At 45.5% G+C, this 17,948-nt stretch overlaps 1 protein-coding gene across 5 annotated transcripts in view; it reads left to right on the top strand.

Moving 5' to 3' along the window:
* The window catches only part of MYO9A (myosin IXA), a 517,771-nt gene that overhangs the window by 224,014 nt on the left and 275,809 nt on the right, over positions 1-17,948 (top strand). For all 5 annotated transcript variants that reach the window (XM_033919771.1, XM_033919772.1, XM_033919768.1 and 2 more), the window contains one exon: positions 8,470-8,604. In XM_033919771.1, the coding sequence (XP_033775662.1) occupies positions 8,470-8,604 (135 nt within the window). The remainder of the gene's footprint in view (positions 1-8,469; positions 8,605-17,948) is intronic.

Here is a 17,948-nt window from a genome sequence, read left to right as displayed (position 1 = left end):
AGACAACGGGGTGAAGTTGATTGGGGAGGGTGTTAGAGTTCCTGGGTTTTCCTTGAGGGCCCCTTTCCTTAAATCCTGTTTTTGGAATATTTTTATCCTTATTGTAGGTCCCCCAGGCCATTTTTGGGCTCCAAAATTGCTGCGCGGTGGCCATCTTGGATACCCCAGTTTTATTTTAAAAGCCTCTCCCTGCTTCAAAACACCTTGTTTGGGTCTAAAAACAGTCAGGATGGACTCCACAGGTGGTTTAACCACTATATCATACCTATTTTGTGCTGGATGGAGTGCCCATGTGCCATAGCCCCCCCCCCCCCCCCCCCCCCACCGGATTCTCCAGAGGCACAGAAAACTCAAGAAATGAGATATAAATTCCTTCTAGAACTCCCTACTTGTGATCCAGCACTGTCAGCAAAGCAAAAATTCATGGATACCACTACTCTAGGGATGTCACTTGAGAGACTCCTACAGAGGTCCTCTGGTGACTCAAGTCAGATTTTTGACTCTGATTTTGTGGCTGTTATGTATGATGCCTATATGAAGTATAAACAGTTCCCGGGTCCAGCTGAGACTGTGTCAGTTAGCATGCAGGAAGGTGTATCTTTGCAGAACATGAGGTCCAGTCAGAGAAGGACTGGAATGATTGGGGATCCGAATTAAGTCCTCTCCAGAAGTGCTTCCTCTATAGGAGATGCAGGTTCTTGTGGAGGTGAGTCCAGCCAGGAGACTGTAGCAGCCCTAGACCAGGGAGAGACTACAACATTACATAAGAACAGTGTTTCTCAACTTCTTCAAGCCAAGTACCCCCTAAGTCTAACAAATATCAACCGAGTATCCTCGCCCAAGCTCTGCCTCAGTTCCCATCTCCATAATAATTGTACTAATTGTAATGCAATTTCTTCCATTCACTTTTCATATACACACAATATAATCTTATTAATACATAATGATAACCAAAAAATAAATAAACCCCCACAAAGCACACTGTACGCAGAGAAAATGTGAATTATCATTTATATTTGGGTTTTTTTTCAAAGAAGTCAAGGCAGATGACTTTAAAATATACAATGTCACCTCAGTAACAGCTATAGAAAAATAGACAAATATAGTGCAAAATATAGACAACAGATATAAATTCTCAAAACTGACACATTTCGATCACTAAATTGAAAATAAAATCATTTTTCCTACCTTTGGTGATTTCGTGAGTCTCTGGTTGCACTTCCTTCTGACTGTGCATCCAATATTTCTTTCTTTCTGCTTCCTGCATATTTCCTTCCCTAACCAACATCTTTCTCTGTCCCTCCATGAGTCCAACTTTTCTTCCTCTCATCCTTCTCTTCCCCATGTATCTCTACCTCATTCCTCTCTCTCTCTCTCTCGCTCTGCCCAACAATTTTCCTCTTTCTTCCTGTCCCCATGTGCACCATCTCTTTTCCTCTCACTTACACACTCCTGCCCAACAATTCTCCCTTTCTATTCCCTCCCTCCTATGTCCTAAGTTGATGCCCCCTTCCTCCCTCCCTTCTGTGTCCCATGTTCATGCCCCTCCCGTCCTTCTGTGTCCCGAGTTCATGCCCCCCTCCTTGCCTTCCATCCTTTGTCCCAAAATCCTGCCCTTCCAATGTCCCAACATGTTTCTCCCCCTACTTCCTTTCACCCATTGTCCGAGATAAATCATGTCCCCTTACATGCCCAACACCTCCTGCTGGAACCCTGGAACCCCCCTCCCCCCAAACTCGTAATCGCCGGCAGGAGGATGCCCAACTCCTCCTGCCGGAAAGCCAGACCCCCTCCGGACTCCCCATGCTAACGACCCCCCCCCCCCAACTAACCTCCCTCCCCCAACTAACCTTTAAATGTTGGTCGGCTGGACGGGTCTTCTGCCGTCCAGCCAACAGGCCCGCCTCGTGGAAATGAGACGGGCCCGCTCCTTCCCGGCTCATCCCCGCTAAATCTAAGGCCTGATTGGCCCAGGCTCTAGAAGCCTGGAACAATCAGGCCTTAGGCATAGCGGGTCCGCCCATCCCCACTAATCCTAAGGCCTGATTGGCCCACGTGCCTAGAAATAATTGAATCCGGATCATTACAAGAAAGTGTGACAGTGTAATGGACAGGCATCCTAAGCCTCTACCAGATAGCAAGCCACTTGTGCCTAGAGGATCAAGTCGTTTGGTTTGAAGCTACAAGCAGCCTTGGCAGTCTAAGGTGAGCTTCTCTACGCAGAGGTCATTTTAAGGGTCTAGAAAGAGGTTTGGTGCCTCTAGATGAAACCCTGCATCAGGTTCCCATTTGGCATCCAATTCTAAAAAGTCCATTCAGGATCCAATTCTAAAATGATGCCAAATCCCTCTCCAATCTTGGTGTATAGGAGGGAAACTTGCAGAATAGTTTTCAGGGGGTCCTATGGCTGGCAAGCTCCAGGCCGAGGGCCTGGGATCACTGGCCACAATTAAACTCTTGTGAGTCGCTGTGGACTTCACAAGGATATGTTCTTTCAGCGTTCAGTGAAAGGGATACCATCCAAAACTATAGATTCAGTGTCAAAGAAAGGATTATATTTTAATTGTTCAAACAGAAGAAAAACAGTAACTTGTTTGTCAGGATTGAAATGGCAAAGCCAACGGCCTTCCCATACAAGGTAAACACAATGTTCAATAAACAGTCTCTGGTTGAGAAACCAGCAAGAGTCCAAACTTAAACAAAACTCTCTTCCTCAGAGGTAAAATTAAATCATTTAAATCATAGTCCAGGTGGAGTTCATTACCAAAAGAAAGGAAAAACTTTTTCACCAAAACAAAGCTACAAGTCAGTGCAATAACACTAGCTTCTTCAGTGACTGAAGACTGGAAAGACAGCGTGCACCGTGTGGTCTTGAATCGCCAGAAATTAGGCCCGCTATCCCACCATGTAACACGGGGCTATCCCCACTGTCTTAGCATACCATAGTACACTTGATTCAAAAGGGAAAACACAGTTAAGCTTTCAAAAATGGAAAAACAAACTTCAAAATAAAAGTGCTTAATTCAGCATAGAGAAAATCCACTCTTTAACATGAGTTAGAATTATTCAGTCTGAGAAAAGTTAGTCCAAAACAAACTTGCCATAAACTTCAGCAACATTCAAATACTTGCTTTTATGAGGCAAACCTCATAAAAGCATTCTCAGGAGTCAGCCCAACCCTAGCTTCAGGGTTTGTTTCCAACTCCATGTCACATGGTTCCTCATTCAGACTGGAAGGTGATTCTTCTCCAGCTTCTACAAACTCCATGGCCTCAGGAGCTTGACTGCTATCAGGAGCTTCCAGCCCTGAGCCTTGTGACCTTCCCCCTTGCTGTTCCTCTCCCTTCTGATTTTCTAAGAGCCTAGTCTTCAGGGAGAGCAGCTTGCAGCCCCGCCCCCAACCCTAAGATGGAAAGGATTTCCGGTGATTCACCTTGTGACCCAGAGGGGGATGGGAACCTAGCACTGCTGCTCTCTTACTCCCTCTACCGGCCCTAGAAGGAAATTCGGTTTGAGAGGCAGAAAATGGGGAATAAGACAGATTATGGGCAGTGTCTGGATTTGCACTGGGACCTGTACTAGGAACACTTCTAGCAGGCTTAGTCTGCTTATCACAGTCCGGAGTTTTCAGGGGGGTCCGGAGAAAGCTACCAGAGTACGAATAATGATGGAGCAGTTGCTGCAGATACAGGCAGTGGAAGAAGTCCCAGAGACCAAATCAGGCTTCGGCAGATACTTTATATACTTCATCATGTCAAAGAAAGATTTGAATGACTGGAGACCAATTCTGGATCTCAAGTCAGTCAATGTAGCCTTAAAAGTGCCAATGTTCTGTATGGAGACAGTATGTTCAGTTATTGCCTTGGTTGCTCCAGGGGATGGACTATCTAGCCTTTCTGGATCTGACAGAGGCTTACTTGCATTCCCCATTTTTCCAGTTCACAGAAGGGGAATTGTGTGGAGCCATGGGGCTTGAAGGTTGTTCTACACTTTTCTTGACACTTTTCATTTCATATCTTTGAGACGAGGGGTGTCAGGAGGAGTGTGGAGTGGCTTGTGGGTTTCGTGGCTCCACATTATTCTCTTCTTTATTGGGCTGGGAACTTTTCAGCGGCTCCTCGTAGGAGAGACCAAGGGTGATTTTTGTAGCTGTCTAATCTTTACTACTGTGTTGAGATTTCTGATTATCTGTTCTGTTGTGAATTTCTGTGCTTTCTAAAAAAGAAAAAAAAATAATCATTTCAAACTTTGTCTTAAACTGAACCTGTGCACACACTTTAGACTACTTTTCAAAACTGTTAAATCTCTGTTTACTACTAGCTTGGTGGAAACTAGATTTATCAATGGCCCTTCTAATAACATTATTTATTTAAAGTGTTTGGGCCAGCCTCCTCCCTCACCTTTTGTCTGGTTGGCAGGCTCTAGTGCAAGCAGAGGTGTGGTTATAGCACTTCAAACCCTTTGCTCCTTCAAACATGTGCCTGGACTTGTTCTGTGATCTCACTGTTTGAGCAATTGAAATATTGCATTCTCTCATTTTTGTAGCTGGCTAATCTTTACTGCTGTGTTGAGATTTCTGATTATCTTCTGTTGCTGTGAGTTTCTGTGCTTTCTAAAAAAATAAAATAACAAATTTCAAACTTTGCCTTAATCTGAAACATTGCACACAGCTTAGACTAACTAGTAGCACAGCAACTCTAAGAGCTAAGTAACCCTGAATTGTTTATCCCTGATTTTGCTTTACGCTCTAATACTTTCCTTTTCCCTTCAAGCTTCTACTCTACTTTCAGCTAGTTAAAAAAAGGAGAAAACCTAGTTTCCTTTACTTTTTGGGAAGGTTGGTTCTCATCAGCCCCCTCCCCCCCCCACCTTGTACAAGATAGGCAGGAGGGATGCCCACTTCCTCCTGCCTTAGTTGCTGCTGCCCAGACCTCCCCAAACACCCTGTGCCTTGGCAGGAGGGATGCCCACTTCCTCCTGCTGCTGGGGTCTCCCGCTCTCCCAACAACTCCCCAACAGTCCCCTGCACCCCCATATCATTCTGGGATGTTCTAGGAGGGGCCTAAAACCCTGATTGGTTCAGACGCTTAAGGCCCTTCCCTATCCCAGGATGCACTGGGTAGGGGCCTAAGGTTCTGATCGGTTGTAAGGCTCCTTAGCCAATCAGGGCCTTAGGTCCCTCCTAGTGCATCCCAGGCTGCAGCGGGAAGGGGAAGGCTCACCATTTTAAAGAGGCAGGCATGCCAGCTGGAAGGAGTGGGCATCTCTCCTGCCATCCTTCAGCTTAAAAGTATGGTGGGGCGGGGCGTTTGGGAACCCTGGTGGCAGGAGGGAGTGGGCATTCCTATTGCTGAATATTTCTTTTTAAGTACTGAGACAGGGAGCATTGAACAGCACTCGGGGAGATTGGTGGGAGGGAGGGTGGAATCAGAGGAGGGGGAATCTTTTTTTTAAATTTGTGGTCAGAAGGGGATTTTTTTGTGGTTGGGTTTTCAAGCCTTACTTTCCTGTCAGTAACTGAGTCAATCAGTGCTTAGGCATAAACCAGAAAGTAAGGCTATGACAACCCAGACCCTGCCGGAAAATTTTGCCTTTAAAAAGTGGGCAAAAAGTTTAGAGCAATTATTCTTAATGTTTTTTTTGAGTAACTGACCCCTTTAAGAATCTGATGAAAGCTAAAGACCCCCTTCCCCAGAAATATACACATAAATACAACTTTGCATGCAATGAATTTTATTTATCGAGATTTGATTGTCTCAAACATATATAACATACACAAAGTATTATTAAACTTTAAAGAAAACAATCTAAAAAAAACACTCCTTTTTAATGCAAAAAGTAATGGCCACTCATTATAATTATGAAATACAATCCTCTTGTGAAAAACAAAACAGACCTACTACCACCATTATTACTACTACTACATCTACTCTGTCGTTATCTAATTTCAATGAGAAGGTTGTTCTTGTTTGCCTTGAATAAGAAAATGAAACTGTGGAGTGGTCTTCGACAAGGTGACACGCATATCATCTTTGACATCCAATCTATTTCGACTTTTCGTTTTGATAGAAACAAGTGTTGAAAACCCTGATTCACAAATAATGGCGAGAGACATAACGTGCAAGAAAAATTATGTGAGAAAGTACCGGGCTGTATATGAATATTAATATTAATTTTTATCTGACCCTAATGAACCCTCTCAAATCCATCCATGGACCCCAGGTTAAGAACCCCTGGTTTAGAGAATCGCTTGGAGTGCTCATTTTAATATTAATAGCCTCGTTGTATTACTATTGGAGGCTGCTAGGAATCATGGAAAAGACCATGGTGTTCTGAGAATCGACTGGTAAAATACTTGGACGCTAAACCAACTAGGACTGGTTTAGTGTCCTTAATTAAATGCATGGTGAGTTTTTAGAATTTGTCCCCTAGTTTTGGAGGAGTTCTTCTTAACTGTGCAAGTGATGAGGTAATTCTATTCAGAATTTATCTACAGAAATTATTAGTTATAGGTAAATAATTACCCTTCCTGCTCTCTAACCTTATGGTATATTACTTTGCCTCCTACAGTTCTTTTCACAGAGTTTCATGCTTCATAGTAGAGAATGACACGGTGACTGTTACCCGTGGGTTGCCATGGGTATCTCGCTGGAATGTAGAGGGGAAAAAACTGGCTGCCATGGGTACGGGGACAAGGCTGTTCACCGCCCCGTGGAGTGGTGAATGGCCTTGTCTCTGCAGTTAAGTGTCTTGTGCACGTTGCCTCACTTTTCACCTCTTCCTGTCAGCAGCCCTCACGATCGCATGGTCCAGCAGCCCCCTCCCTCCTGATCTTCTTGGTCCGGGCATCTCTTCCCCTCATTGGGGCATCTTCTGCCCTCCCTTCCCCTCACCTTCACTGGCGATTTTCAGTTTTCTCTCTCCGAGTGGCCCGAACCTTTTCACAAGTCGCATATGCGTGTGTCTGCCCTGAAACTTCTCCTGTGACGCAAGCTGCCCAGGCGGAAACAGGAAGTTGCATTAGAGGAAAAGTTTGAGGGCAGCCGTGTGCGTGACTTGTGAAAGGCTTGAGCTGCTCGGAGAGAGAAAACTGAAAATCACCAGCGAAGGTGAGGGTGGAGGGAGGGAAGAGATGCATGGACTGCAGTAATTAGGAGGTGACTGCTGGACCGCATGGATGGTGCTGAAGGGAAGTGAAGAGAGAGGTGGAGGAGAGAGAGGAACAGATGCTAAAGGGAAATGGGGAGGAGAGAATGGGGAGCAGACGCTGAATGAAATTGGGTAGTAGAGAGAGAGGGGAACACGCTGGAAGGAAGTAGAGAGAGAGGGGGAGGGTGGAGCAGACGCTGCATGGAAGTGGGTAGGAGAGAGAGAGGATCAGATGCTGGAAAGAAGTGGGGAGAGAGAGGGGAGCAGATGCTGTAGGGAAGTGGCGAGAGAGGGAGGCATAGACACTGGATGGAAATTTGAGTTCATCGTTTAGAAATTTGAGTAAGCGATCAATTAAAAATATACAATAAACTTAAACTTGAAGTGGGAAGTGGTGGAACAGATGCTGAAGGGAAGTGGGGAGGAGAAAGAGAGGGGAGCACATACTGGATGGAAGGAGGGGATAAAGAAAAAAGGGCATATGCCGGATTGGAGAGACAGATACCAGATCTGAGTGGAGGAAAGGAGGAGAGAGAGTGAGAGATGGAAGGGAAGAAGACAGACCTGCCAGACCATGGGGGGAATGGAGGGAAGAAGATGGGTGCCAGACCAATGGGATGGAGGGAGAGATGGAAGGGAGAGGTGGACAGTTTCTGGTAGAGGCATAGAAATAGAGCAAATACCATATGGAAGAGGCAGAGAGAAGGCAGACAGTGGATGGAAGGAAGAGAATGACGAGAAGATGAGGAAGCAGAAACCAGACGACAAAGGTAGAAAAAAAATCAGAGTTCTGGCTGCTGAACTAGAGGAAGAGATCCTCTGATGTTTATAAACATTTATCAACACAGCTACAATACTACTTTATCCTAAAGCAAAAAAAAGAAAAGAAATACTTTTTTTTGTTTTAGGATAAAGTAGTATTGTAGCTGTGTTGATAAATGTTTATAAACATCAGAGGATCTCTTCCTCTAGTGCAGCAGTCAGAACTCTGATTTATAAAATGACAATTGTACAGAATATTGTTTTTTATACTTTAATAAAATAAGTTCAGAATAAAACTATTTGAGGCTTGTGCGGATGGAATCAGATGGTTTTGGGGGACAGGGTGGAGACAGGGACCGAGCTCGCAGGGATGGGGTGGAGATAGGGCCTGAACTCGTGGGGATGGGGATCAAGTTTGTGGGGGCGGTGCGGAGATGGGGACAAATTTTTTCCCCCTTGTCATTCTCTACTTCGTAGCCTCCTTGTGTCCAACTTTTATTTTAGTTACAAACAAGTTGGAAGTGCGTGACTAGTGTATATGATTATGTTGTCTTACAGACACTGTCTATTGGAGTGCTTGATATCTTTGGGTTTGAGGATTATGAAAATAACAGCTTTGAGCAGTTTTGCATTAACTTTGCTAATGAACGGTTGCAGTACTATTTCAACCAGCATATCTTCAAACTTGAGCAGGTAAGCTTTATTCAACTTTAAGATTCAGGTTTATTAATATTTGATTTACTGCCTTTTAGAGGCTATTCATGATATTTCTGAACAAGTAGTAGTATGCAATTTTTGAATAATAATTTTCTTGTAAGACTTTTCTGTTATTCATTTTCTTGTATACTAAAGTTGTAGGGGTTTTTATTTTTTCTCAAAAAACCCAAGGCACCCCAAAAAAGTTTTATTGTTAGCCTGTGTTATCCAGTACTCTATTATACATAGTCAATGCCTGTAAAATAAAAAGAAATAATGAATACATATACATACACGTACCCAAGCACACACTTATATATTTTATATATATATATATATATATATATATATATATATATATATATATATATATATATATATATATATATATATTTCCAGTGCAATAGGTGAGACATTCTTGACAGTAGGGTTATTTTCCTTTAGCTGCAAGGTGCAGAAGGAATCCACTCTGCCTCTATAGTACTTCACTTGTCTGTTTAGCACTCTCTACAGTTCTTTCTTTATCCCAGGACAAGCAGGCAGATATTCTCACTTATGGGTGACGTCATCGACGGAGCCCGGATGCGGATGCCTCACAAGCAGACTTGCTTGAAGAAACTCGAAGTTTCGAGTCGCCCGCACCGCGCATGCGCGAGTGCCTTCTCCCCCAGCACAGGGCGCTTCTCCTCAGTTCTCAGTTTTCCGCGGAGCCGAGATTTCTGTCTTTGACTCTCTGCGTTTAACTTCGTTCACTTTGTGCCTTCTCTCAACCGCGGTTTGTGTTTTTTTCTTCACGAATCGCTGTTTTATTTTATTTCTTTTATTTTAGTTAAAAAAAAAATAATAATAATTTTTTTTCTTCTTCCGTTTGTTTTCTGGGACAGGCCGCTCAGCCGCAGCCCGAGGGCTTCGACTTTGCGGTGGCTATTTTTCCGTCTATGTCCCGGCCTGCTACAGGCTTTAAGAGGTGTAGCAAGTGTCAGCGCGCAATCTCTCTCACGGACCCTCACGGACGCTGCTTCAAGTGCCTTGGACCAAAATATCATCCTAGGTCATGCCTACCTTGCCAAAGATTTCAGCCTCGTGCTTTCAAGCGTCGTTGCATTCTTATGGACAAGCTTTTCGACATGGAGTCTCCTACTGATCCCTCGATTTCAAAAGCGTCTTCGGCCTCGACTTCCATCGAGGCTCCGTCTGCACCTACTGCTTCCACCTCGAGCCTCATCAGACCCTCATCGTTTGCAGCGGCTCTTGCTTCGACGTCATCTGCTGTATCTTCCCCTGTATCCTCAGGTCAGATAGCTCAGCAGTCGGTTCCACCGGTGGTGATTAAAGTGTCCAAGACTTCTAAGTCAAAACACACTCACACTACCTCGAAGGAACCTCCAGCCAAAGCAGGTGGTCCGGTTTCAGACTCGGATCCATCCTTGCCGGCTTCTTTCCAGACCATGTTAGAGAAGAAGTTTATTCAGTTCCTTACTGACATGGGACCTAAACTGCTTCCTTTTATCCAGCCTGGGCATTCAGCAGACTCCCGCGAGGTCGAGCCGCTTCCTTTGCCCCAGTCTGAGCTACCACACTCTTTGCAGGGAGCAGAGTCTCTACGAGTGTCTGGTCTGCCATCCAAGCATGAAAAGCAAGGAGCAGATTCTTTGCGAGTGCCTCGACGAGAATCCTCACACTCTAAACAAGGAGCAGAGTCTTTGAGAGTGCATCGAGGTTCCTCCACCAAGCCTCTGGAGCTTCGATCTACAGCCTCTAGCCCTATTCATACATCGGCATCGGCTGCTTACGTCTCTGAGGCAAAATCTCCTCGATCCTCGAGATCTGGTTCCAGACACAGTTCTAACCACCATTCGAGGCCTTCATCGAGGCATCCTTCCAGGCATCGTTCTTCTTCTCAGGACAGACCATCTTCCTCAAAGCCTCGATCTACTCCAACCTCGACCAGATCACCGACTCCTCATTCGAGGTCTCCGATGCCAGACCTCGAGGATGTTCCGGGTCTCGATTGCCTTGTCCAAGTCACCAGGTTCCTTGGATGCCTTTTTCCATGCCGAAGCTTCTTCTTCGACACAGGCTGCCTCGACGTCCTTGAGTCCTTCTCGAGGCAAAGCATTGGCAGATCAGCTACCTTTCTCATCTTTCCTGCGACAGATGGCTGTAGACTTGGATGTTCAATTGGATATTGGCTCCAAATATTCTAAGGAGTATCTAGAAGTCATGCATCTTCTTCAACCTCCAGGAGAGTGTCTTAAGCTTCCACTTCATAAGCTTTTGAATCAGACTTTGCTCGATGCATGGAGACACCTTTTTCCATACTAGCTGTTCCAGGAAAAATGGATTCTAGGTATAAAACTGTGCATCGCAAAGGGTTTGACAACTCACAGTTATCTCATTAATCCCTGCTTGTTGAATCCTCCTTGAAGAGATCCCATCCTTCCAAGGTCTATGCCACAGTTCCTCCTGGAAGGGAGGGAAAAACTATGGACAAATTTGGACGTCGCATCTACCAGAATGCTATGATATCCTCTAAAGTCTTCCATTATAATTTTTATTTCATCACTTATTTTGAATTTCATCTTTCTCTTCTACCAAATTTTTTGGCTTATTTGGATAACCAAATGCATTTTGAGTTTCAAGAAGTCATTGCTTCTTTCTCTCAATTACTTCTGCATCTCCTCCAATCATCTTATGATGCCTTCGAGTTATCTGCCCGAGCGGCTGCTTGCTCTGTGGCTATGTGTCGTCTTGCCTGGCTTCGTACCATTGACATGGACCCTAACCTTCAAGACCGCTTAGCTAATATTCCTTGTCAGGGCAACGACCTCTTTGATGAATCCATTGAGGCAGCCACCAAGAAATTATCTGACCATGAAAAATCATTTGCTTCTATAGTCAGACCTAAACCAAAGCCAGCTCCTGCCAAGCCTGCACGCCCTGCTGTTATCTATCAAAGGCGTTTTGCTCCAAAGCCAGCTCCTTATACTTGCCCTCCTCTGAATAAACAACCTCAGAAGCAACAGAAACCCTAACCTTCTGCTGCACCTAAGGCTTCTCAGCCTTTTTGACTGTTTACAACAGAGCATAACCTCCACCGTTCTGTCTCTGTCTCTTTTTCCTCCTATAGGAGGTCGTCTCCATCATTTTTACAACCGATGGACGATAATTACATCCGACCTCTGGGTGTTTACCATCATCAAGGAAGGATACTCTCTTCATTTCTCTCAGGTTCCACCAGAGCTTCCTCCAAGAGAGTATCCTTCCAATCCATCCCAGATCGCCCTTCTTCAGGAAGCTCAAGCTCTGCTTTGTCTCCATCCAATCGAACCAGTTCCCTTGGAACAGCAAAACAGGGGGTTTTACTTCCGTTACTTCCTTGTTCCAAAGAAGAAGGGCGATCTGCGACCCATTCTGGATCTCAGGGCTCTCAACAGATTTCTAGTCAAAGAAAAGTTTCAAATGTTGTCCCTGGCATCCCTTTATCCCCTTCTCGAGCAGAACAACTGGTTATGCTTTCTGAATCTCAAGGAGGCCTACACTCATATTCCCATTCATCCGGCCTCCCGTCAATACCTCAGATTTCGGGTGGGAAATCTGCACTATCAATACAGAGTACTACCTTTCGGCCTAGCCTCGTCTCCCAGAGTATTCACCAAGTGCCTGGTAGTGGTAGCAGCAGCTCTAAGGAATCATGGTCTTCAGGTATTTCCCTACCTCAACGACTGGCTCATCAAAGATTCCACATCTCAGGGGGTTATTGTAGCGACCCAACGGATTACCTGGTTCCTACAAAGTTTGGGATTCGAAATCAACTTTCCCAAATCTCAACTTCAGCCCTCTCAGACTCTACAATTCATTGGAGCTGTTCTGGACACTGTCCAACTCTTCCACAACAACGTTTGGAAGCACTTCTTCAACTCTGTCACACAGTGTCTTCCCGCTCTTCCATCTCAGTGAGACACATGATGGTACTTCTGGGTCATATGGCCTCCACAGTATACGTGACTCCTTTTGCCAGACTTCACCTCAGAATTCCTCAGTGGACACTGGCATCTCAATGGACGCAAGTTTGCGACCCTCCTTCTCAACACATTTCAGTTACTCCTTCCTTGAAGAAGTCTCTCCATTGGTGGATGCTCTCTTCCAATCTTTCCAGAGGCTTGCTTTTTCAACCGCCCCCTCATCAGAAGGTCCTCACGACAGACTCTTTGACCTACGCTTGGGGCGCTCATCTCGATGGTCTCCGTACTCAAGGCCTCTGGACCATTATGGATCGTCAGTGTCATATCAATCAGTTGGAACTCAGAGCTTTTCAACATCTACTTCACGACACAGTAGTCCTCGTTCGAACGAACAACCATGTCACCATGTATTATGTCAACAAACAAGGAGGGACAGGGTCTGCTTCCCTTTGTCAAGAAGCTCTGAAGATTTGGGACTGGGCAATCCATAGAAACATAGAAGAAGATGATGACGGCAGAAAAGGGCTACAGCCCATCAAGTCTGCCCACTCTGCTTACCCACCCCCTGTCTATGCACTAATGACCCAATTTCCTTATCTTGACCCTCGTAGGGATCCCACATGGGTATCCCATTTATTCTTAAAGTCTGGCACGCTGTCTGCCTTGATCACTGCACTGGAAGCTTGTTCCAATGATCAACCACTCTCTCTGTGAAGAAATACTTTCTGGTGTCGCCATGAAATTTTCCGCCCCTGAGTTTGAGCGGGTGCCCTCTTGTGGCCAAGGGTCCCTTGAGAAAGAAAATATCATCTTCCGCCCACATCCCGTGAGGTACTTAAATGTTTCGATCATGTCTCCCCTCTCCCTACGTTCCTCGAGAGTGTAGAGCTGCAATTTATTCAGTCTCTCTTCGTACGAGAGACCTTTGAGCCCCGAGATCATCCTGGTGGCCGTCCCCTGAACCGATTCAATTCTGCGCACATCTTTACTGTAATGTGGCCTCCAGAATTGCACACAGTACTCACCATGGCCCTGTACAACGGCATTATGACTTCAGGCTTTCGGCTGACGAAACTTCTATTGATACAACCCAATATCTGCCTTGCCTTAGATGAAGCCTTCACCACAACACCTTCCTCAAAGCTGTCTACATTCAAGAATTGCTTGGCAGACAACTTGAGTCGTCTCCTGCAACCTCACGAATGGACTCTCCATTCCTCGTCTCTTCGTCACATTTTTTCACAGTGGGGAACACCACAGATAGACCTCTTTGCAGCTCCCCACAACTACAAACTGCCTCAGTTCTGCTCCAGGATATACTTTCCTCACCGCCTCGAGGCAGATGCTTTTCTTCTGGAATGGATGAATCTTTTCCTCTATGCATTTCCTCCATTCCCTCTCATTCTCAAGACTCTGGTCAAATTGAAGAATGATCATGCCACCATGATTCTAATCGCTCCTCGGTGGCCGAGACAACCCTGGTACTCCCTTCTACTTCAACTCAACAGCAGGGAACCATACCTTCTACCAGTTTTTCCTTCTCTGCTTACACAGAGTCAAGGATCTCTGCTTCATCCCAACCTGAAGTCTCTACACCTGACAGCCTGATACCTCTCAACATAACCCCTCTTCAGTTTTCTCAATATGTAAGAGACATTTTAGAAGCTTCTAGAAAGCTTACAACTAGACAATGCTATCGCCAAAAATGGACTAGATTTTCTACATGGTGTTTTTCCCATCATAAGGAGCATCAGCATTCCTTCTTATCTTCTGTTTTAGACTATCTTTTGCACTTATCCAATTCTGGTCTCAAATCTACTTCTATACGAGTCCATCTCAGTGCAATTGCGGCTTTTCATCAGCCTATTGAAGGGAAACCCCTCTCTGCTCATCCAGTGGTTTCCAGATTCATGAAAGGACTTTTCAATGTCAAACCTCCTCTTAACATTACATTACATTACATTTGTGATTTCTATTCCGCCTGTGCCTTGCGGTTCTAAGCGGATTACAATTAAAAGAGATCAGGACATTACCGAGAGAATTACATTACAACGATTTAAGTAAATTACATGTTGTGTAAACCGCCTCATGTAGTTTGGTACCTCAATGTTGTCCTTACTCAACTCATGAAGCCTCCATTTGAACCAATTGATAAGGCTCATCTGAAGTATCTCACTTGGAAAGTGGTGTTTCTCATTGCCCTCACTTCTGCTTGATGAGTCAGTGAGCTGCAAGCTTTAGTTACTGACCCTCCATTCACTGTGCTCCATCATGACAAGGTGGTTTTTCGTACTCATCCAAAATTCCTACATAAAGTGGTCTCAGAATTTCATTTCAACCAATCAATCGTACTTCCAGTGTTTTTTCCAAAGCCTCATTCTCAGCCTGGAGAATCAACTCTTCATACTCTGGACTGTAAATGTGCTTTGGCCTTCTACTTGGAACGCACCAAACCACACAGAACTGCTCCTCAACTGCTCCTATTTCTAAGCATACCATCTCCAACTGGATGGCGGCTTGTATCTCATTCTGCTATGCCCAGGCTGGATTACCTCTTCACAGTAAAGTCACAGCCCATAAAGTCAGAGCAATGGCAGCTTCAGTAGCTTTCCTTAGATCTACACCTATTGAGGAAATTTGTAGAGCTGCTACTTGGTCCTCGGTTCATACCTTCACTTCTCACTATTGTCTGGATACTTTCTCCAGACGGGATGGACAGTTTGGTCAATCAGTATTACAAAATTTATTCTCCTAAGTTGCCAACACTCCCACCATCCCATTCTGATTAGCTTGGAGGTCACCCATATGTGAGAATACCTGCCTGCTTGTCCTGGGATAAAGCACAGTTACTTACCATAACAGGTGTTATCCAGGGACAGCAGGCAGCTATTCTCACAACCCACCCACCTCCCTTGGTTGGCTTCTCTGCTAGCTATCTGAACTGAGGAGACGCGCCCTGTGCTGGGCGGGAAGGCACTCGCACATGCGCGGTGCAGGCAACTCGAAACTTAGAGTTTCTTCAAGCAAGTCTGCTTGTGAGGCGTCCGCATCCAGGCTCCGTCAATGACGTCACCCATATGTGAGTATAGCTGCCTGCTGTCCCTGGATAACACCTGTTACTGTAAGTAACTGAGCTTTCTACACGCATGGAAGCAGTTGTGTGTGTGTTGCTCTCCCCATTTTATTGTTGTTAATTCTATGTAATTTTGTCCCCTTTTCGGGTATTTCAGTGCTTGGAGCAATTTTGAAGCTCTGCCTGCTTGAAAATTCACAGAATCTAGTCTGTAGCTGATAGGCCAATCCCACTGGGTACCTGTTAGCCAGCCTGCATGGTTTTCTCTGGAGTTCAGGGCCCTCATTGATGTAGTCTCACCTTATGTTAATCAGGGGTTGAGCACAGGCTGTTAGGTGCCCTTAGGAGGCTGTGCTTGATCTAGCAGGGTGCCGGCTGCATCGTCACGTCTTCGCCCACCTAAGGCAAATTGGTCTCCAGGTGCACCCTTATTTGGACGGCTAGCTGATTAGAGCTCCCTCAGGCTGAGGGATGCCACACCTTAGACCTGGAAGATCTGTGCTGGATTGTCAGCTTTGAAAAAAACCCAAAAACATCTGATGTCATGCACTCGCTCCTATTCCTGGGAGTTCTTTTTGACACAGCATCGGGCTGCTTTTCTCTACCAGTAGCACATAGGCAGACACTTTATGCTCAGATTTCTTTCCTTCTGAAGCTGCCAGCTCCTTCGGCATGGGATTATCTTCAGTTACTGGGATCACTAGTTGCTACGCTGGATATATTCCTTAGATGAAGATGTGCATGGGTTCTCTGCAACATGCTTTGCTCTCTCGCTGGGCTCTGCACAGGGATACCTTGTAGGCCCGTCTACCTTGGACTCTGGAAGCCCAAGCAAGCATGGCCCGGTAGCTTCTCTCGCAATCACTTTACTAGGGTGTTCCAATACTTATTGCCTCCTGGATCATGGTGATGACAGATGCCTGCCTTCAGGGCTGAGGAGCTCATTGCAATCGTCGTCCTGTTCAGGGATGTTGGATCAATCAACTTATTGGAGCTCAGAACCATTCGACTATCTCTTGACAAGATTAGAGAAGACGCTGGAGGGACAAGCAGTCCGGGTCTTCTCCACTAATGTTAAAACAGTAGCCTCCGTCACTTGCCATGGAGGAGCCAAGAGCATTCCTCTGGCTCAGGAAGCCCGTCTTCTTTTTCATCAGATGGCGCATCATATCCTATTGTTGATGGCAGCGCATGTGGCGGGAGTAGACGGCATTCCAGCAGACTTCCTAAGCAGACAGACTCTAGATCCAAGCGAGTGGGTTCTGTCCCAGAGGCTTTCCAAGTGATAGTGGAGCGCTGGGGAAGACCCCGCTTTGGCCTCATAGCCACATTTTGAAACAAGAAAGTGAATCGCTTCAGTCAAAGATCCAAATCCGGAAGCAATGGGCTCGACGATCTGGTGCAGCCGTGGTCTCAACATATTCTCCTGTATGTTTTTTCCTCCTTGGCTGATGTTCGGCCGAGTCTTTCAGAGGCTCGTGGCTCATCCGGACTGCATCATTCTGGTGGCTCCAGATTGGCTTTGCAGATCATAGTTCACAGATCTGATGCACCTCTCTTGACCTTCTCATACAGGGTCTGGTATCCATGGAGGATCCAGAACACTTTGCTCTTATGGCTTGACTCATGAGTGCAAAGCCTTAGGCCTGGTTGTTTCTCTTCTGGAATCTAAGAAGTCATCTACGGTGTCAGCTTAAGCTAAGGCATGGAAGGCCTTACTACATTGGTGTACCCAGGACCAGGTGGTCCCTTATTCAGCTCTGATCTCACTAATTTTCACCTTTTTTTCAGGCTAGTTTGGATAAAGGCCTTACTGTGGCTTCTTTTCAGATCTCAGTGGCCAGGCTCTCCTGTTTTAGAACCCAGAAGAGTCTTTTCCTTGGTATCTCATCCTGATATCGCTTTGGCAAGGAACAAGAAAATGGACCATTTCTTCAGTCGAAGATCTGAGCCCAGAAACGAATCCTAAATGCCATAGTCCAAATATGGCCAAAGAGTGAGCTCTTCTATATGTTTCCTCCTTGACCCAAGATAGGGCGAATACTTCACAGGATAGCTCCGATCTTGGTGGTGCTAGCATTCCTCCAAGCAGGTCTTGATAAAGGCCTAGCAATGGTGTTTCTCAGGGTCCAAGTAATGGGCTTCTTGTGCTTCAGAGCCCATGAATGTAAAGCCCCTCTAGTTTCGCATTCAGACATAACCAGATTCATAAAAGGGGGCATTGATGCTCAGACCACCGGTAAAACAACCATTTCTGTCATGGAACCTTAATGTGGTTTTGCGAGGTCTCGGGGCCATTACAT

Source organism: Geotrypetes seraphini, chromosome 14 (genome assembly GCF_902459505.1).
Source record: "Geotrypetes seraphini chromosome 14, aGeoSer1.1, whole genome shotgun sequence".
NCBI lineage: Eukaryota > Metazoa > Chordata > Amphibia > Gymnophiona > Dermophiidae > Geotrypetes > Geotrypetes seraphini.
This window is presented reverse-complemented; position numbering and strand designations above follow the sequence as displayed.